Source organism: Rasamsonia emersonii, assembly GCF_000968595.1.
Source record: "Rasamsonia emersonii CBS 393.64 chromosome Unknown ctg1118621759998, whole genome shotgun sequence".
NCBI lineage: Eukaryota > Fungi > Ascomycota > Eurotiomycetes > Eurotiales > Trichocomaceae > Rasamsonia > Rasamsonia emersonii.
The window spans coordinates 1-20,290 of record NW_013563289.1 but is presented as its reverse complement, the minus strand read 5'-3'; the positions used below and the strand labels follow the sequence as shown (position 1 = coordinate 20,290).

At 53.0% G+C, this 20,290-nt stretch overlaps 5 protein-coding genes across 5 annotated transcripts; 2 read left to right on the top strand and 3 right to left on the bottom strand.

Annotated features, from left to right (window-relative positions):
- Positions 1 to 3,104: 3,104 nt before the first annotated feature.
- T310_1658 (Phosphoinositide phospholipase C) lies at positions 3,105 to 6,653 on the top strand (the record flags this gene model as incomplete). The annotated part of the gene is made up of 2 exons (XM_013475463.1): positions 3,105 to 4,346; positions 4,398 to 6,653. The coding sequence occupies 2 exons, from the start codon at positions 3,105 to 3,107 to the stop codon at positions 6,651 to 6,653; spliced, it is 3,498 nt and encodes a 1,165-aa protein (XP_013330917.1).
- Positions 6,654 to 7,695: 1,042 nt separating this feature from the next.
- T310_1657 (Coatomer subunit epsilon) lies at positions 7,696 to 8,836 on the top strand (the record flags this gene model as incomplete). The annotated part of the gene is made up of 4 exons (XM_013475462.1): positions 7,696 to 8,174; positions 8,224 to 8,359; positions 8,426 to 8,670; positions 8,728 to 8,836. The coding sequence occupies 4 exons, from the start codon at positions 7,696 to 7,698 to the stop codon at positions 8,834 to 8,836; spliced, it is 969 nt and encodes a 322-aa protein (XP_013330916.1).
- Positions 8,837 to 9,070: 234 nt separating this feature from the next.
- T310_1656 (Aldehyde dehydrogenase (NAD+)) lies at positions 9,071 to 11,480 on the bottom strand (the record flags this gene model as incomplete). Its single annotated transcript, XM_013475461.1, has 6 exons — positions 9,071 to 9,173; positions 9,328 to 10,758; positions 10,815 to 10,851; positions 10,948 to 11,047; positions 11,205 to 11,216; positions 11,316 to 11,480. The coding sequence occupies 6 exons, from the start codon at positions 11,478 to 11,480 to the stop codon at positions 9,071 to 9,073; spliced, it is 1,848 nt and encodes a 615-aa protein (XP_013330915.1).
- A 3,025-nt stretch (positions 11,481 to 14,505) lies between these two features.
- On the bottom strand, positions 14,506 to 16,206 carry T310_1655 (putative transporter; the record flags this gene model as incomplete). The annotated part of the gene is made up of 4 exons (XM_013475460.1): positions 14,506 to 15,319; positions 15,369 to 15,909; positions 15,961 to 16,068; positions 16,113 to 16,206. The coding sequence occupies 4 exons, from the start codon at positions 16,204 to 16,206 to the stop codon at positions 14,506 to 14,508; spliced, it is 1,557 nt and encodes a 518-aa protein (XP_013330914.1).
- A 1,184-nt stretch (positions 16,207 to 17,390) lies between these two features.
- Positions 17,391 to 20,290, bottom strand: T310_1654 (uncharacterized protein; the record flags this gene model as incomplete). Its single annotated transcript, XM_013475459.1, has 3 exons — positions 17,391 to 17,849; positions 17,910 to 19,220; positions 19,851 to 20,290. Coding segments are annotated over 3 exons (2,210 nt in total), but the record flags the coding sequence as incomplete, so codon positions are not given.

Below are 20,290 nucleotides of genomic sequence, written 5' to 3'. Positions count from 1 at the left end.
AAATTTCGAGCACAAAGGAAAGGGCCCCTAAATTCCCAACCCAAAAAAAAAGGATGTTTGTTTCATGGTTATCTATCTTCCGAATCTAGCAACTCGTGAAATGTTTCACAATTTAATAATTAAATATAATAATAAAAAATGTTTAATTAATTGCCTTTCCCCATTCTTCCCCACACACGATCAACAAAGTTGGTTCAAGTTCGATTCGACATGCGGATCGTCGCAGGCGGGACTGGGAGAGTGGTAAATGAGGATGTTCTCAAGATGAAACACTCCGTTCGCTCGACCCGAGATTATTAACTGGGTACTCTACCAACTTGTGTATTTTTTTTCTCCCCAGAAATTTAATAATTAATTAATTAGGTAAATAAGAGAAGAGAGTGAAGATCGACCAACAGCCACAGCGATGGGATCTGCATGGCAGTCAACTCACCGATATTCTTCTTTTTTTTTTCACTACCTAAGATAATTAACCAGGCTGCGATGTGAGGATCGGATATTTATTTTATTTTATTTTATTTATTTAAATTACAACTACGAAGTAATTAGCCCAACAATAAGTAAATGAATAATATTTAGCCCAAGGGTGATGCTGGTGGTGGTGGTGGAAATCATCATCATCATGGTAAGATGGTAATTATAATGATCGACTGACTGGTCCGGCGAATTTCAAAGCAAAGCGGTCAGTCATCTTGGGCAGCAGCCGCAGCACTGTGTGGTTGCCAGGCGGGCGGGCGTGCCTGTCTGTCTGCCTATCCAGCCGAATCCAATGCAAAATGAATTCATTCTTTGTTCCACCACCGTTGGTGCATTTCATTTCCTGCCCGTCGAGTCGAGTCGCCCGGGTAAAGTAAAGTAGGTAGGTTAGGTAGGTAGTACGGAGTAATAATAATTGGAATAATGGTTAGGTTAGTTAGTTGCCTGCTGCCCGCTGCCCTGCCCGCTGTCCGCCCAACAGGGGGTGGTGGGAACTGGGAAGAAGGGGTGGATGGATATCCACTCCACAGAGGGCATTGCATTCCTCCATTATTTTATTTTATTTGCTACGATGACATGGGAACCTTCTTTTTTTTTCTTTGATGGGCGTGCCCTCGTAGGATTTATTAATTCGATTGAATTCCCATTTCCCGCCCTCTCGAGTCTTGCTCTTCTTCCCCTTGCGCCCACTTAATTATTCTTGTTTTATTATTAAGGGAGTCGTGGCGGTCGCTGGCTATATTATTCGATTATTCGATTATATTGTCTTCCCGTGTGTTCTTCTCATTTTTGTCTGTTATTTATTTTATTTCATTTTCAGGGCTACTATTCTACTTTTTTTTTTCTTCTATCTGTCTATCCAGCTCTGCTCTTCTCTGCTCCCCTGCTTCTACGCAGCTGTGCGTCTCCGTACTGTATGTCACAGACGGTGCGGCGTACCGTACGCGTACCGTACCGAGGCCGCGTATCGATACCGTTGGACCGCATTGTCGGGTACGCCAGCACTCAGGTCAGCCAGTGAGCGGGCGGCGCTGCAAAAGGCTGCAGGCGGCCCACCCGCCCGTGATCGCTCGTCGTGATCCCCGTTCTTACGTTATTACGCCAGCAGTCAGTCAGTCAGTCAGTCCGTCCGTCAGTCAGTCCTCTGTCTGCTCTCGAAGCAATTCTTCTCGCTGCCCTGCCTTCTTGGAACTTTCGATTCGAACTTTCTCCCTTTTCTTGCCCTGCTCCTCTCTGCTGCAGCCCTGCAGTCCTGCGCCCACTGGGCCTTCCACTAAGAGAGGATCAGGAGTCAAAAAGGCTCCGCACTTGGCTTGCCCTTTTTTTTTCCCTGACTCCTTTTCCATCTGCTTCTTCGCCACGAACTCTGGCACCACTGCCATTCCGTCTGCTATCCGTGTTTGACTCTGGGTGCGCTCGCCGCTCCTTTATGTGCGGTTCGCCTGTCGCATGAGTGCTTGCTGCCTTTGGGGCGTGTTTTCCCTCCTGCCGTGTCCGCCTTCCCTCTGCAGCGTCATACTATCTGCAGGTCCCTCGACCGACCGACATTATTATTACCACCACCCCACGTAACGACCGAACGAACGCACGCTCGAACGTCCAACCTCCGCCCCCCCCGGCCCTCTCCCCCAAAAAAGGAACCAAGAGGGACCGATCGCTGCGACGATTTGCTCAGTCCTTCCGCTTTGGCTCACCTGCATACCCGCGTTGTGTTGGCAGGACTCGTTTCTCCTGCCTTGCCCGTTTTCGCGCCCACGCGTGCGGATGCGAGGCGCCCCGGAGCTTCGCCGTCGTTAGTCGTTACGCCTAGCTCAGGTAATAATTTGTGCGCGATTCCTGGGCCCAATTGCTCCGCTGCGCGGCCACCGCTCGGGTCCGTCCTGCTACTAGATCCATGCGTCGCACGTTGGCCTTGTTACGTGCATAAGTTCCCAGCCAAAGAGCGCTTTGCCCCTCCTTGCTCTCCCCCGGCCTGTCTTCCCCTCCCATTGCCTGCAGACGGTTAGGTAGGGAGCTTGTTGGCCCGTCCCGGCTGATCGACGACCAGGGACGTCCCCGATAGCTACGATCGGAACCGCAGAAAAAAAAACCTGGGGGAAGTGTCAACCACCGCGAGCATTCACAGAGCGTGCGCAGGCTATCGAGATCGCGGACATCGGGCTTTGGCCCGAGGAAAGCCGCCGTCCATTGACGCGGAGAAAAAAGAACGACACAAAAAAAAAGATTGATACGAGAGAGAGAGGTACCATCAACCAACGTAATCGGCGTCCCTGCACGTCCTAGCTGACCGACTGATCCACTCAGCCCAGTCTTCGCCTGACAGAAGCTCCAACAACTCGCTTTCCTTGTCGTTCTGGGAGCGCTCTCGGGAAGGGCTACTCCGCATTGCTCTGCAGGCAGGCCAAGATGCAGATATCTAATCGCTAACCCCATTTATCGACAGACGTGGCTTTGCTTCTTGCATTACACTGCCTGCTCTGACTGTTCCCGCACAGACTGCCCACTGCTGTACCACCCCCCCCCCCCCCCCCCCTTCGCCCTTGCTCATTCGTCCCTTGGCGGGTCCAGGTGACTCGGGAGTTTGGCACGGGTCTCTTACGTAGACTCTGCTGGGGTACCTGCCGGCAATGGCCTCTGCTGCTTCTTCTTCTTCTTCTCCTTCGGCCTTAAATGGCGACGTGAATGCCAGCTCCAAGCTGTCGGGCTCCCCGCTGGCTCGACTCCCCAAATTGCATCATGTTATCACCTCTCCGTCCATTGGCGGCCTCCCTTCTGCATCCTCTGCCTCTCCATCGTCGTCTTCGCTCCCATCTACGTCAATCCCTGCCGCTCCTGCGTCCACGTCGACCCCAACGTCCAGTCCGGCCGTTGCGCCTCGCGGTTCTGCCTCCAATGCGTCCAGCCCGGCCAGCACCCCTTTCCTGGCGGCGGCTGACAGCTCTCGAGGTCGATATCTCCCCCACAACACCCTCGCTTCGCCCGTCCCGCTCGAGCTAGACGAATCCCCCGACACCATGGCCGTTCCTGGGAACGCCTCTGCGTCTTCCTCCAACCCTCCCGGTGACGCCGCCGTCGCCAGCAACAAGGGCTCCGGATTGATCCGGCGGATCTCCCGCGGCGCCGCGAACAAGCTGACGCGGAGACGACAGTCGACCTCCCACCACGATAAGCGCGATCACAGCTCCGGTCCCGTCATCATGCGACGCCGGAGCGACAGCAAGTCCGGCCCGTTCAATTGTCGCGAGAGTGCCATGGATTCCAGTCTGGAGGACGAAGACTTTGAGTCCCTGAACGGTTCTGAGGCGACCAGTATCAACAGCGAACATCCCACGCCCTTCTTTCCCCGAGACGTCACGGCGGTGGCCCCCAAGGTCGATTCGGCTCTCCAGCGCGGCACGGTGCTCACCAAGGTGACCAAGAAGAAGAGCAAGCAGGTCCGGTTCTTCCTCGACCTGGATGCCGCCAAGGTTTTCTGGGACCTGTCCAACCCGGCCAAGCGTTTCTACATCGACGACATCAAAGAAGTCCGCGTGGGCCCGGACGCCCGCAATTACCGCGAGGAGCACCAGGTGCCCCAAGAGGCCGAGAGCCGTTGGTTCACCATCATCTTCGCCGACCCGGATCGGTCCAAAGGGCGGCCCGTCAAGACCATGCATCTCATCACCCCCGACGATTACACGCTGGAGCTCTGGACGGCGACGCTCGAACACATCTCGCGGTACCGGATCGGGCTCATGGCGGGTCTGGCCGGTTCCGGACTGAGCGACGCGGTTCTGCGCGCGCACTGGCAGCGGGAGATGTCGCGACTCTTTCCGCACGGGCTCAAACCGGGCGAAACCGAGTCCTTGGATCTGCCCGCGGTCGAGAGCGTGTGTCGCAGCCTGCACATCAATTGCTCCAAGAACATGATCCGGGCCCAGTTCGCCGAGGCGGACGCCGCCGGCAAGGGGAAGCTGAACTTCGCCGAGTTCAAGGACTTTCTGGCCCGTCTGAAGGATCGCAAGGACATCCAAGCCATCTATCGCGAGGTCGCCAGCGACCCGTCCGAAGGCCTCACGCTGCAGGAGTTCCTGGACTTCCTCCGCGACGTCCAGAAGGAGGACGTGGACCGCGACCGCGCCTACTGGACGTCCATCTTCGAGCGCCTGGTGCGTCGCCGGTCACGGGCGCAGGGCCTGTCGGAGCAGCCCCTCGAGGGTCACGTGCCGCGCATGACCCAGGACGCGTTTGCGTCGTATCTGCAGTCCGACGCCAACGGCATCTATGCGTCGCACGCGCCTGAATCCCGGTTCGACCGGCCCCTGAACGAGTACTTCATCTCCAGCTCCCACAACACCTATCTGCTGGGCCGCCAGGTCGCGGGCGCCTCGAGCACCGAGGCCTACATCACCGCCCTGCAGCAGGGATGCCGCTGCGTCGAGATCGACTGCTGGGACGGCGCCGACGGCCGGCCGATTGTCTCCCATGGACGGACCATGACGACCAGTGTTCTCTTCTCCGACTGCATTTCCGTCATCAAGCGCTATGCCTTCCTGACCTCGGACTTCCCGCTGATTCTCTCGCTCGAGGTGCATTGCAACGCCGAGCAGCAGCTGGCCATGGTCAAGATCATGAAGGACATTCTCGGGGAACAGCTGGTCTTGGAGCCGCTGATGACCAACTGCACGATCCTCCCGTCTCCCGAAGAGTTGAAGAATCGGATTCTGGTCAAAGTCAAGACGTGCGATGAGCCCGAGAGTGGTGAGAGCACGCCCTCCTTCCATGGACGCAAGCGCAGCTCCAGCTCTCCGTTCGTGCGGAGTTCCGGGTTGGACAGCCCCAGCCTCGCCTCGTGTCCGCCACTCTCGAGTCCGCCGACGATTGGTCCTGGTGCGGACGGTCCGGGGTCGTCGCTTTGGTTCCCCGGAAGGCGTTCGGCAACGACGACCAGTCTGAGCAGCGCCACGGAGGACAGCGACAGCGCTCTGGTCTCTTCTTCCAAGCGGGAAAAGAGACGGCGCCAACGGAGCAAGATCACCAAGCAGCTTTCCGACCTCGGGGTGTATACTCGTGGTTACAAATGGCAGAGCTTCACTTCTCCCGAGAGCAAGCGATTCAACCACGTGTATTCGTTTGCCGAGCGGTCCTTTGAGAGTATCTGTCGCGACGCGGAGAATAAAGCGCTCCTGGAAAACCACAACAAACGGTTTCTCACCCGGGTGTACCCGTCTGGTTTCCGTTTGCGGTCGTCCAATTTCGATCCCAACTCGTTCTGGCGCAGCGGCGTGCAGATGGTGGCCTTGAATTGGCAGACTTACGATGTCGGCATGCAGATCAATCAGGCGATGTTTGCTGCCGGGACCGATCGCACGGGTTATGTGCTCAAGCCCGAGAGCCTGCGCCGTCCGAGCTCGGCGTTGGACTCGTGGGGGGACAAGAAGCCCAACACCACCGAGCGGACGCTCGTTCGGTTTTCGGTGGATGTGATCTCCGCGCAGCAGCTTCCGCGGCCGCGTAGCATGGGGCCGGACGACAACATCAATCCCTACATTGAGATTGAAGTGTTCAGCGCCGATGACCGGGGCCAGTGTGTGGCTTTTGGCGAAGGCGGCCAGAACGTGTCCGCGCGCAATGGCATGGCCGGGATCGGGCTCCCGCATCGACGACGGACCAAGATCGAGCAGAGCAACGGGTACAGCCCCATCTTCAACGAGCGATTCAAGATCTCGCTGGAGACGAAGTATCCCGATCTGGTGTTTGTCCGCTGGGTCGTGTGGACGTCCCCGGACGGGAAGAGTGCTGGGAGCAACAACTGCATTCAACTGGCAACCTTCACGGCGAAGCTCACCAGTCTGTCGCAGGGATTCCGCTATCTGCCGCTGTACGACGGGAGTGGCGACCAGTATCTGTTCTCGACGCTGTTCTGCAAGATCACCAAAGAGAAGCCGGTGCCGGTGCAACGGCTGGATTTGGACGCGCTGAAGGCGGAGCGGATGGGGATCTTCCGGCAGATTGGCCAGACGGTCTTCAAACGGGCCTTGTCGCTCGAGCGCGATCGCGACGAGAAACCCTGGCGAAAGGAGGAGCGCTCCGACGACGATTCCGTCCGAAGCAGAGACGTATCTCCGGCGTTGACCCCGACCATCTCGGGAACGTCGACTTCTTCTATACCACCATTGAGTGAGCCATCCATCTAGTTGAAATGAACACAAGATCCCGAGATTTAGGGGATCCCGTCGGCTCATCATCGTGTTTACGACTTGAACTTGAATACTGTGAAAATTAAAAAAAGGAACGGTCGTTTTTTTTTTTTATAATTTCATTTTTTTTTTATCGGCATCAATCAGCATATCGGATTGAACTCGCAGGTCAGGGTCTTTACGGTTCGAGTTCGGTTCGAGGCGTCATGTGTTTTGCAATCCATCATCGACTTTGTCAGCTGTCAGCATTTGTGGGATGACCACTGTTTATCTGCATTGAGTTTAGGTGTGTGTGCGTGTTTGTGTGTGTGTGTGTTTTTTCTTTTATTCTTTTACTATCTTGTAATCTTTCGCTCTCTGCTTTGTTTCTTTTCTGTTTTCACTTTTTCTTTTCTTTTCTTTTCTTTTTTTCTTTTTTTTTGTTTTGTTTTCCGGTTGATCCTTCGCCGACGATACCCAAATCTCCTCAAGCTTGCTGTTTCTTGCTGCTTCGCACGGTTTGTTTTGTTATGGTTTTGCGAGTATGGGGTTGCACTCCAGTTGTATCGTGTATTGGTATCCACGCCGAACATGGGTGCAAGGGGACTTGCAAGGGGAATGGTTGGAAGCAGGATCGGTCGCACAGGGTGACGGACATGCATCATGGGCAGGCCTAGGTTCGGGTGGTTATCTCTGTTGCGTTGTGCATTTGCATTCTAATGGTAATGGGACAATGGTCCAGCGAGAATGGACGTTGTGCTCCGCGCTGCTTTGACAGCAGTCCGGAGGTCATGTACCTAGTAGGAATGATCTATACTTGTTTGAGTTTGAGTATTTATTCATCAACTCGTAGACTGCGTATTAGATTTGAAAGACTAAATAAACTGTCCTTGTTGTAGACGTGTGCTGTTGACTGGTGACGGACTCGGCAGAGCTGCCCCGTTCGGCGAACCTTCCGCCGCGGTCTGATAACCTGGCCGGTTGACACCACACCGATAGATAATCATCTCCATCACCACGCATCGACCACGACAACAGCGGCAGGAGACGTGCTGCCGCCATGGATCCATTCTCAGCCGAGGGAGGTGAGCATCTAATCAATTCAGAAGAGTCTGTTCGTAAGGTTTCCAGGCTAACGCGTTCCGTGACATGGCCGCCCGCAGAGCTCGTCAACATCCACAACGCCTTCCACCAGGGCCAATACCAGCATGTGATCGACTTCGACACCTCGTCCTTCTCGCCCGAGAACGCGCTGCCGGCCCGCGTGCTGCAGCTGCGCGCCAAGATCGCCCTGGGCCAGACGGCCGACGTGCTGGCTGACGTTGCGGATGATGACACCCCGGACCTGGCGGCCGTCAAGGCCCTCGCGCTGCACACAAAGGGCGACCGGGAAGCGGCACTGACGGCCGCGCAGACACTGGCCGAGAAAGCGTCGGACAATGCGACGGTGCAGGTGCTGTGCGGGGCGGTGCTGCACGCGCAGGGCAAGACGGACGAGGCGCTGGCGCTGCTGGCGAAGCATCAGGGGAATCTGGAGGCGTAGGATTGCACCCACTGTCCGTGGTGGATGGTCGCTGATATGGAGTAGGGTCGCCCTCACCGTGCAGATCTACCTGCAGACGAACCACGTCGACCTGGCGCTGAAGGAAGTGTCTGCCGCGAAGCGCTGGGCGCAAGACTCGCTGCTGTTCAACCTGGCCGAATCGTGGGTGGGGATGCGAGTGGTGAGTTTTCATCCTGTTCCCCATTCCTCTTCCAGGAGAGATGATCAATACTGATGATGCCTCCAGGGCGGCGAAAAATACCAATCCGCCTTCTACGTCTACGAAGAACTAGCCTCGAACCCCAACACCGCCGCCCCGCTGTCCATCGTCGGCCAGGCCGTCGCAGAGCTGCACCTGGGCCGGCTACCCGAGGCCGAGGCCGCGCTGTCCGCCGCTATACAGAAATACCCCGACGACGCGCAGCTGATTGCCAATACGATTGTGCTGAATGTGCTGAGTGGGAAGGATCGGGAGGGGACGGAGTTGATTAAGTAGGTAGTCTTTTTCAGGTATAGGATGTTTACTGACTGGGTTTGTTTTCGTTGCAGTCGTCTGCGTTCCGTCCAGCCTGATCATGCCCTCCTCACTGACCTCGAGGAGAAGAGCGCCTTTTTCGATGCTGCGGCTGCCAAGTATTCGCCGAAAGTGGCGTCGTAGTAGCCATAACATTTTACGGGAGAGAAGGGGATGGTGGGAGGTGGATAATAGAGCCATGATCAAGATCAAGATGATATTACACAGTGAGTGATGTGTGGATATAGATGCTATACTGTGCTATAGCTTGATGTCTGCCTACGAACAAAAATACTTTTGCTGTTGTTTTTAGAAAGCTTTTTTTTTCTAACAAAATAAACTAGTTCATCACTCAGTCATGTTGTCCGTGTAATGCATTCACTGTTCTAATTTGCTAATATATATGATCAGAATCTTAGCACAGTCGAAAGTCATAGCTTTGCATGCTTCGTCCAGTCTTGTCCTTGTCACCTGACTGAGGCTGTCTCTCGTATATCACTTTTCAATTCTTATATCACTCTTCAATCCTTTCCTTCATACATCATGCCAATCAGAAGATCAATACGTACCTGAGATCACATCCTGCGCGAACGATGCAAGTCAGTTAAGAACTAATTCTACTCTGCAAAACTCACCTTATGGTAATGCTTTTCGTCTCGAGATACTCGCGGATGCCCTCCTCGCCAGCCTCTCTGCCGTAACCGCTCTGCTTCACGCCGCCGAACGGCAGCTGCGGCGTGGGCTGGAAGACCATGTTGACGCCCACCGCGCCGGCTTCGAGTCTCTTGCTCACGTGCAGGGCGCGCGAGATGTTGGTCGTGTAGACGGCGGCTGCCAACCCATATGCCGTGTCGTTCGCCAACGCAATCGCCTCCTCCTCCGTCCTGAACGTCTTGACAACCAGCACCGGCCCAAAGATCTCCTCCGTGTACAGCCTGCTGGTCACAGGCGGGTCGACGACCAGCGTCGGCTCGACGAAGAATCCTCTCTCATGACGACTACTGCGGTCTCCGCCTACCGCAAAGTCCAGGTTCGTCTTCTTCCCCTCGTCCAGAAAGCTCATCACGCGCTCGAACTGCGCCCGCTCGGCCACCGGCCCCAGGAAGGTCTGCGCGTCGAGCGGATCGCCCAGCGTGTTGCTGAGCGCCTGGAACCGCGCCTTCAGCCCGTCGATGAACGCCGAAGCGATGCTCTCCTGCACCAGCACCCGCGACAGTGCCGCGCACACCTGGCCCGAGTTGAGCAGGAAGGCCTGCGAATTCGCCGTCAGCGCGGTATCAAGGTCTGCGTCGTCAAAGACCAGCGCGGCAGACTTGCCGCCTAGCTCAAGGGAGACTTTCTTCAGGTTTGATTTTGCGGCTGCCACCTGCACTTTGCGGCCTGTCGCCACGCTGCCCGTGAACGCGACCTTGGCGATCTTCATGTGCGATGCAAGCAGATGCCCTGTTATGGCGCCTCCAGAGACGAAATTTACGACGCCAGGCGGGAAGCCCGCTTGCACGATCAACTCGCCTAGGGCCAGTATCCCGAGGGGGCTTTTCTCAGACGCTTTGAAGACGAACGTATTCCCTGCTGCGATCGCAGGCGCGATTTTCCACCCGACGTAGAGAAAGGAAAAGTTCCACGAGGCGATACCCGCGCAGACACCTAGCGGACTGCACTGGACGATCTTGTACACGCCACCGCCGCCGTCCTCCGCGCCGTGGTCATCAGGAAAGACCTGCCCCGGTATCTTATCCGCGAAACCGGCATAGTACCGGAAATAAGACGCCGTCTGGCCGACGACCGCCGTGGCGAGGGAAAGCGGCTGGCCCATGGCCAGGCTCTCGAGGCGCGCGAGCCGTGCGGCATGCGCATCAATCAGATCGGCAAGCTTGAGCATGATCTCAGCGCATTTTGTTGCTGAGAAGGTCGTTCCCCATGGACCCGTCTTGAAAGCTGCCACGGCAGCGTCGACGGCAAAGTCAACGTCTTCTGGACCAGCGACATGCACGTCTTCGACGACGAGCGTCTCGTCGAAGGGGGTTGTAGATGGAGAGGGTTTCGTTGGATGTGGAGGGGATGTACTAAGGAAGTTTGTTAGAGGAGGTTCTATCCTATGGAAAGAGGAATTGGATCATACCTCGTTGTTGATGAAGAGTTTGGTTTGATATGCCATGCTGGTGATTCTTTCTTGTAGGAGACAAGTTACTGAGTGAGTCTGGTATTTAAGTGAGGTAAGTGCAATTGTATTTAATAAATAAGTGATAATTGACCAGACAAAGCTGCAAGCGCAGCAGCACTCGACAAGCGGGGTTGGAGGTCGGTCGAGTTGATAACTTGATTGACAGGGATCGACTGCGTCTGTGTCTGTGTCTGCATCTGTGTCAGTAGGACTAAGAAGTGCAATGCATCCTGGACAGCCCGGCTAGTGGACCTAGTCATCATGTATGTACATGTATGTGTATGTATGTATGTATTTATGTAGCTAGTATAGGCAGGCAGTCAGTCCCTAATCTAGTAACGAACATACCTTGCAAGCTACCTAGATACATCTAGTACATATATGTATAAGAGTTATACTAGAGTAGGTAACAAGAAAGTAGGAAGCAAGCAAGCAAACTACCAACTCGGCAGTACCTACTACTAGCAATCCATAGCCCTGTAAGACAAAGCGATGCAAAGCGAAGCAAAGTGAAGAGTTTGGATCAGCAGGTATCCATCCATCCGAGTGGATCCCATCCCATATCTGTCCGAGTACGACAGTTGTTGTATGCTCATGCATATATAGTGTGTATAGTGTTGACATGGTGGAGACGGTAGTATACACGGAGTAGAACTTGATGATTGCTTGCCTAATGCTATATATACTTTAGCATGCTAATTAGCTAGATAATAAATAGTATGCATGTATGCATGTACAGTACAGTATATACATTGAAAGAGGGGAAAGAAAGAAAGAAGGAAAAAAGAAAGGAAGAGAGAAAGAAAGATAATACTCTGAAATACTCTGTAGTAGATGAGATGATAGATCATTCTTGACTAATTAATTAATAATGATAACAGTGCAGGTAGGAAATAAATGCTGAAATGCTGGCTGGTCTTGAGGTCTGGAATTAGCTATCAGGATAGAGCAGAGCAGAACAGAGCAGAATGGAGCAGAACAAAAGCAAAAAAAAAAACCAAAAAAAAGGGAACAGAAAAAAAGGAAAGAGAGAGAGAGAGAGAGAGAGGAAGATTGGTCTGACTTGGTAGTAATATTAATATTAATCTTAATATTAATTCTATTATTTATTTTCTATAATAAGGACAGCATATATATCTACAGTACATACAACATACTCTGTATAGCCATGTAGTTTAGTTAGTTGCCAATGCGTAATGCAGTATAACATTGCTATGAAGAAAAATCCCTCCCGTCAGGCTTCCCGTTTCCTTTAGAACTTGGAAAGTATGTACCCCTCCTCAGGACTCTAGACTCCCTCAAGGAGGGAAAAAAAGGTGATCCCAAGAGGAGGACGACATGAGGGTGAGCCTGGAAAAGAACCAGTTTTAAGGGGAAAAAAAAGAATAAATAAATAAATAAAGAGAAAAGAAAGAAAAGAAAAGGATTAACCGCACTGCTCTAGGTTTGATTGATAAAGAAAAGATCCTAATCCTAATTAAAAATAAAGCCTTTAAGACTAGATTGGGGGGGAAGAAAAAAAGGAGGGGTTGATTGACGCCAGAGAACCTCGATGTCAGGAAAGAGAGAGAGAGAGAAGGATAAGAGCAAGATAGAGAGAGAGAGCCCAGTGTTGTAGGAGTAAGGGGGGAAAAAACAGTCTTAGTTAGGAACCCAGTGACCTAGTTTAACTCTAAACCTTGTTTAGTTAGAGACATGCTACTTATTGTTAATGTAGCAATGCTTAATGCAGTATATAGCATTGCTATAAAGGATAAACCATAAGATGATGGAGGAAGGACCCTCTAAGTTTCTATGTATGTATGTATGTATGTACATAAAATAGATTATTTATATGTGGCCAGCCAGCTCAAGTCATGGGCGTTGTCCTATGTGATTAGGATGGATGGATCTGACATACTTCCATCAACAAGGTACTGTATATACAACATTGTACTGCGATATTAGTTTAGTGCATTGCATTCAGTTAGTTAGTTAGTTAGTCAGTTAGTCAACTAGCTGATAACTATTACAGAGTACAGTGCTCTGTACACTGCACATACCTATATAATGTACAGTACTGTACAGCACGAATGCTAGTATGCTACGGATTATGTAGAAATTCGCTAATTATTAGACTGCTTTTCGCTAATTAGAACCTGGATTATTATTATTATTAGCCTTAATAGAGCTAATAGAGCTAATAATTAGATTATAGTAGAGGAGAGGAGACTTTATTTATTGAAGTTGAAATAATAGTAATAATAATGGTCACTGGAACTGTGTAATACTTGCTTTATTAGCTAGCTAGCTAGTAAGTTAGTTAACTGATAACTTACTACTGAGTACAGTACTCTGTACACTGCCCACAGCACATGGCACATCTAGAATATGATTTACAACACCCATGCTAGTATTATGCTATTATTAGTGATGTACTGTACATTGCCTACAGATTAGGTAGAAATTCGCTAATTTAGCAGACGTCTCTGCACTAGAGGCTAGATTACACATAGAGAAGACTTTATCAAAGTCGAAAATAGTAATTAATGGTTACTTAGTAGGAGACAGTGTTTACTTACTTACTTTATTTACTCTTACTTATTATTGTCTACAAATAGATGGGCAGTGCCTTGTTTAATTAATTGAATAACACTAAGACCAGTAAACATATATGTATTTTGTACAAGCAGGAGAGCAATAGATGTGATTACACATCAGTATATTTACACACAGTACATTAACTACATGTATCAAACAAACTGGTAGAGTGCTGGGAAACAAAGCGCCAGAAAGGACACAGGCACCAACCAACAACTGAATACCTGTCCGCGACGGCCAGGCGGAGAGGTATATGTACAGAGCCATAAAAAGAGCGGCATGTGGAGGCATAAAAAACAATGCATATAGAGATAATAGTAGAAGGTGGGTGCAGGAGCATTAGAGCGACTGATAGTGCAATAGGTAAGATAAGATAGTAAAGCTAAGGAGACTAATTATAAGTAAAGACAGATACTTATAAAGAAACATTAAAGCAATCTAAGTATAGAGACAGCAGAAAAAAAATAGGCGCTAATACCTAAAAACTGCAAAGTGCATAAGTAGTTACAATATAGAACTGTAGCACCTATACTGTATAGAAGGTTACTATATAATACTGCAGCTTCCTGCAGGTAGTAAGCAATACAGACTAATTAGTGTGTGAATAAATACAAGTGAGTGTACAATATACATACAGTATACGCATATATTTGCTGCGACACATACATAGTTTAGATGGACAGATAGATTAGATACTCATGAAGTACATACGTAATACTTAATAGTAAAAGGAAGTATATCTATTTAGTAATTACTACAATATCGATTTCCATTTCGATCGACTAGATAATTTGTGATCCCCGTCTCTATTCTATTGCTTTTTCGGGGTATTTCTATGCATTTGCATGTACGGATATAGATACATGTATGTAAGTAGATATCTATCTATGTCACTGGTCTTCTATTCTAAGCAAGGATGTAATCAATAATCATCATTCGTCAGGTTTCCTCCTTCTTTCTTCGTTTTGTCTTGTGTCGTGTCTATGGTGCTTCCTTATTTTATCGTCATCGTCTTCTTTGCTCATGGACCAGCCATGTGCACCAACCTCACGTATGTACTCTCGGTTAATCAGTAACTCCCCCCATCCTGACTAGCTACAGCCTTCTCGACATCCTCCGGTGCATATTCAGCGGCTCTCGCCTCAACCTCCTTGTCAGACAACTTAGGTAACTCCCTAGCCGCACGCACATAGCTGATCTTCTCAGCATAGCCCTTGGCGAAGATGAGGTCAATCTCCTCGAGACTGCGGTGGGCCGTCTCCGGGTAGAACAGCCAGATGACGGGGAGGAAGGAGGCGTTCATGGCGGCGAAGAACAGGTAGGTACCCCAGCGGATGTGCTCAATCATAACAGGCGTGATCATGACGACCGTAAAATTGAACAGCCAGTTGCTGCAAGTGGATATGGCGTTGGCTTTGGCGCGCGTCTTGACGGGCGAGATCTCTGCTGGATACAGCCATGGTAGCGGCAGCCATGTTGCGCCGAAGAAGCACATGTACAGAAACAGTCCGAATACGGCGCCGTTGGCGCTGCTCTTGTCTCCCCCGATCAGACACGCGAATACGATCGTCATGGCTGCTAGCTGGCCCACAGTTCCGCCTAGGAACAGCTTGCGTCGCCCGATCCGCTCGATGAAGAACCACGAAAAGGTCGCGAAGATGGAGTAGACGATCATGTTGACGCCGCCGATCAGCAGCGCCATGTTGTTTGCCTGGCCCAGCGACTGCTTCAGCAGGACGGGGAGGTAGTAGATGACTGCGTTGCAGCCGCTCAGTTGCTGGAAGATCTGCGACGACGCGCCGATGAGCATGCGCCGGAGATGCTGTGTCCGGCCGCTGGTGAACAGGTCGGACATGGATACTTGCTTGCCCAGGGCGCCGGACCTGCGTACGTTAGCTGAATCTGAGGACATGAATCTGATGATATACGTACGCTCGCACGGAATCAATGACCAGCGCCTTCTGGAGCTGGGTCTCATGGTCGTCCACCTCCAGCCCGCTCAGCGCGGCCAGGACATACTCTCCCTCCTCGATACGGCCTTTGGTGATCAGAAACCGCGGCGACTCAGGCAGATAGACCATACCAACGATAATGATCACGCCAAACACGATCTGAAAGGCAATGGGAAACCGCCAGGTCAGGTCAGCCGGGCCGTAGTGCGCGCCGAAATCGATCCAGTAGGCGATCATAGTGCCGATAGCGATGACGCCGCCTTCGATGCAGATCAGCAGCCCGCGGTTGCTGGTCTTGGAGCATTCGGCCTGGTACGTCGGGATGGTGGACGTGTTCATGCCGTTGCCCAGGCCGGTGATGGTGCGCCCGAAGATGAACTGCAGCAGGGGGATGTGGCCGGGGAAGGCCGTTACCTGGATGATGACGCCGGTGATCATGACTGTCGCGCCGATGATGATCATCCAGCGCCGGCCGAGACGGTCGCCGAAGATGAGGGCGAAAATAGCCCCGAAGAGGCAGCCTGAGCAGTCAGCGATGTCTAGATGTATGGGATATGGTCGGGATTACTGACCAACTTCGTAAATGGCCGTCACAGCCGCCTGCATAGTGTTATTGTCCTTGGTCGCGGTAAAGACGTCATTGAACGGGGCAGCGCTGATAATGCCGGACATAACGCCCTCTTCTCGCATTAGCAGGGTCTCAGACAGCAGAGAACGGACTCACGGTCGTATCCAAAGAGCAGGAAGCCCATCGTTGCGATGGTCGAGACGGCCAACGAGAGGGGCCTGCCTGATAAGCCGGCGTATTTGGGGGGCATGTCGTGTTGAAAGAAGGAATGATCAATAAGAAGAGGGACTAGAGTGAATCTTGCGTGTCAATGGCATGGGACGGACAAGTTTGCAGAGTCGAAGCATAAGCGTAGTGTAGTGTACGGTGTACAAAGAAGAATCCTTCGAATACCGACAAAGCTCAAGAAATAAATAAATACCTATCTTCTCGTCCTGTGGCAAGCATCAGCGGTAGCAACACATACAATCAAATCACACCGTCCGTCTGTCCGTCCTACTCCATAAAGCAACTCCATCCAGCAAGTATGGAGACTTCCCCATACTCATCACACTTTCTCCACCAGAACTTCGCAAGTAGGGCAGTCTTCATGCCATCCTTGCCCTATTCCTATCGAACCTGTGGATCGATCTGTGGATCGATCCGCGTGGATCATGGCCAAATAGGGCATAGGCGGCCGAAATCCGATATATTTCCCTAGATTGAGTCTGATGGACTAGGTACCTAGGTAAGTAGTCCGCGGGGGTTATCCATGGCGCGGAGGGGGGATCGTTGACATCACTTGAAAACTTCAGGAAGTTTGTTTAATAAGCGTATTTTCCTTCGATGATTGCCTGGTATTAATTAAGCAGTGGATAATTAAGGGTAAAATCTTGACTCGGCCGACTGTTATATAAGCAACTGACTTCTTCGTTCGTAATTAATAATAAGAGGATTAGATTATTAATTCCACTTGAATATGAATGAAGGAATTACTTGATTAATTAATTCATTAATTGATTGCTTAATGAGTTACAGCCTAGAAGTCCCAGTCCCGTGCAGAGGCAGCAGCCAGCCGGGGTCTTCCGCTGTCCTGCCGAATTGGGTAATTCAGAGAATTGTCATACCAGGAATTGGGAGCTGTGTAGCTATCTACCAGAGTATCCACTGATAAGTAGACTAGACTATGAGACAGACAGTTGCTGGAGATACCTAAGAGACAGTCAACTAGACTGCGAGATACAGTCAATTGGTTAGAATTAAGTTATGCAGCTTGAAGCTACGCATGTAGGTATGTATGTATGATGTATAGTATATACTCGAAAGCTTTCGCTCGATGAAAAAGAAAGAAAAGACAACAACACAAGAAGATAGACGCCAAACGCCACGCTAACCAACAGATACATGTAAACCACATACATGTAAACAGACATACAAGCAGTCTGAACAGTTTGTCTATACCAATACAAACTCCTCCGCCTCGCCGCTCCGGAACCACTGGAAATAGTCCACTCTGCCTGGCACGCTCCGCTGATGCCGCACCACCTTCTCCAGCAGGCGATGCGCCCGCGTCACATTGCGGCCGTAACCGCGCAGCCCGGCCAGCCGCTCCATCAGCCAGTTCTGGTACACGCGGTCCCACGCCTCGATGCCCGCCAGGAACATGGGCCACGCCAGCCGCGTCAGCGCGTCGTTGCCCTCGCTCTCGTGCACCACCACCGCCAGGTCCAGGATCCGCTCCACCGCCCGCCGGCCCTCGGGCGGCAGCGGCGCGTGGAAGTACGCGACCCGGTTGAACTCGAGCACCACGGCGTGGAAGGTCGCCACGATGAAGCGCAAGTTCTTCACTAGGCGCGACGTCGGCTGCGACGAGGGGTCGCGGCCCTCGACGATCGAGATCAGCGAGGCGTATTGCTAGACAGTATTAGCATGTCACCACTCATCTAGATGATGATGATACGTGTCGTCGCTTACTTCGGCAATTCCTTCAATCTCCGCGTGCAGCTCGCGGATCTTCTCCGCCCGCGCGTTCCCCACGCTGCGGTCCCATCGCAGTTCGGCCACCTTGAAGCGCAAGATGTGGCAGTGGTGGAACAGGTCGAAGGCCGGCCGGTTCTGGATGTCGTCCATCTCCTGCTCGCGCGGGTACTCGTTCCCCCACAGGTCCTTCAGGGCGTTGCGCGAGTGGGCAAAGATGCGGTCCAGCGACCCCGGATACCTGTACTGCATCGTCGCCATGACGGCGCCGCCCATGTCGAAGCTCGCCGCGCACGCGTCCAGATAGGCGATCCACAGGCCCAGCCGGTTGACCACGTTCTTGTACGTGACCAGCGGCGTGCGGAACGGGTACTGGAACTCGGTCCGCGTGGGATCGTAGTGGGAGTTCTTCTTGGACGTGTCGATCAGCTGCGGCAGCAGACTGGGGCCGTGCGACAGAAGCACGCTGTTGAAGCCGTCCAGGTGGTGCGTGATATCGCGCGCGCGCTGGCCGAAGCGCATCTCGAACTGGATCAGGATCCAGAACGCGGCCAGCAGCGTGTGGCGCTCGTACTGGCCCGAGCCCACCAGCTCCGCGAATCCCTTTAGGCCCTTCCGGTACTCGTCAATGGCAAACAGCTGCTCCTCGCAGCTCTCGTACAGCCCGGAGGCCTGGTGGCCGACGATGGCCATCATCATGTGCATCAGCACGGGGCTCGACTGGCAGATATGCATGATGCCGGCGACGAACGAGTACTTGGCCGTCTTGGTCTGCATGGTGGTGAGGAACTGCGACTTGAAATGGTCCAGCACGCGCTGCTCCTGCGGCGTGCTGGCGTGCAGCTCGCCCAGCCCGCCAGGCAGCTGGTCCGGCGGAGTGGAGGCGGGCGGGCTGGTGTGGACGCTGGACGGGCCTCCGCGACTGCTCTCCGATCCAGCGGGCGTCGGCGGAGTCTTGACGGATCCATCGTCGGGCGAGCTGTCGGGGGGTCGTGCAAGAGAAACAGCCGGAGCAGCCACCGACGCTGGACTGAGACTGCGGCCGCTGCCAGCAGCGCCAATATTAATATTAATGGAGGGAATGCCCGCTGCACCGCCCGCGGGCTCGGCGGTCCTGGGGAGAATGGCGCGGACGGTGGTGGGCCGACGAGGTGGTTCGCGGGGACTGTAGTCGCAGACACGCTTGCCAACGGTGCATCGCTGGCCTGGGGTGGTCAGCGAGGAGAAGAAGAGGAGGAGACGGAGTATACCTACAGACGGGGCGCGTTTCGTCGCATTTGATCTTGCGCTCGCGGCATGTCCAGCAGCCTGCAGAGATTCTGATTAGCGAGGCGTCGGGGAAAAGATTTCCAGCAGCTCACCGGATCGCGAGCGGACGCCCTTGCGCTCAGTCTGCATCGGCGAGGGCATCAGTCAGCAGAGATACGGACGCGGTCAGACGGAGAGCCACACGAGGCTGGGCGAGGATAGCGTGGCCATTGGCGTTCGCATCGCGCGAGGCGGGCTGTTGGCGCCGGCGCAGCGAGCTGGCGAGGCAGGGGCGCGTTATTGGCAGATTTCGCCGAGATCTAGTCGACTAAGAATCGCGAGTGAAGGATCGAAGGAGAAGAATTGAAGCCAGACGAGCGCCGCGAGATTTCTGCCCGACGGGACAGCTGACCGCGCCCACGTGACCGGCATGCAGCCATTCACAGCACCCTGTTTTATTTATTTTGTTTCGTTTTATTCTGTTTCAGACAAACAAGATGACTGTCCAATTCGAATTATCCAAATACTCGAATTCTCGTGCTGCAAGGCTGGTCGTGCGTGTCACGAGGCCGGCACGTGCTGCAATCGGCGAAGGTGGAGATCGCGAAGCAGCTCACAACGAACAGTTCATTCAGTTCACTAACAGAATGGTTCACCCAGTTCCACCTCATGCCTCAGTTAACCGCTCACCATGGCGAGCGACCTCCCCGTCCCCAGCCCGGACGAGGTCCAGGTCAAGAACATCATCGACGCGCGCATCGCCCAGGTGGACGATGACCTGAAGCGGATCAATCGCACGGTCCGTATGCAGTCCATCCAGCGACGCTGGCGCTGTAGGCTAGCTAACAGTCCTAGATCTGGGAAAATCCCGAGCTCTGCTACGAAGAAGTCCTCGCGCATGACACCCAGGTCGAGTTCCTGCGCGCCCAGGGCTTCTCCGTCACCCCGCATGCCTACGGCCTCAACACCAGCTATGAGGCCGAATTCGGGTCTGGCGGCCATCTGGTCGTCTTTAACGCCGAGTACGACGGCCTCCCCTTTGCCGACCCGGGCCCGCTGCATGCCTGCGGCCACAACCTCATCGCCGTCGCCGCCCTGGTCGGCTTCCTGGGCACCGCCGCCGTCCTCAA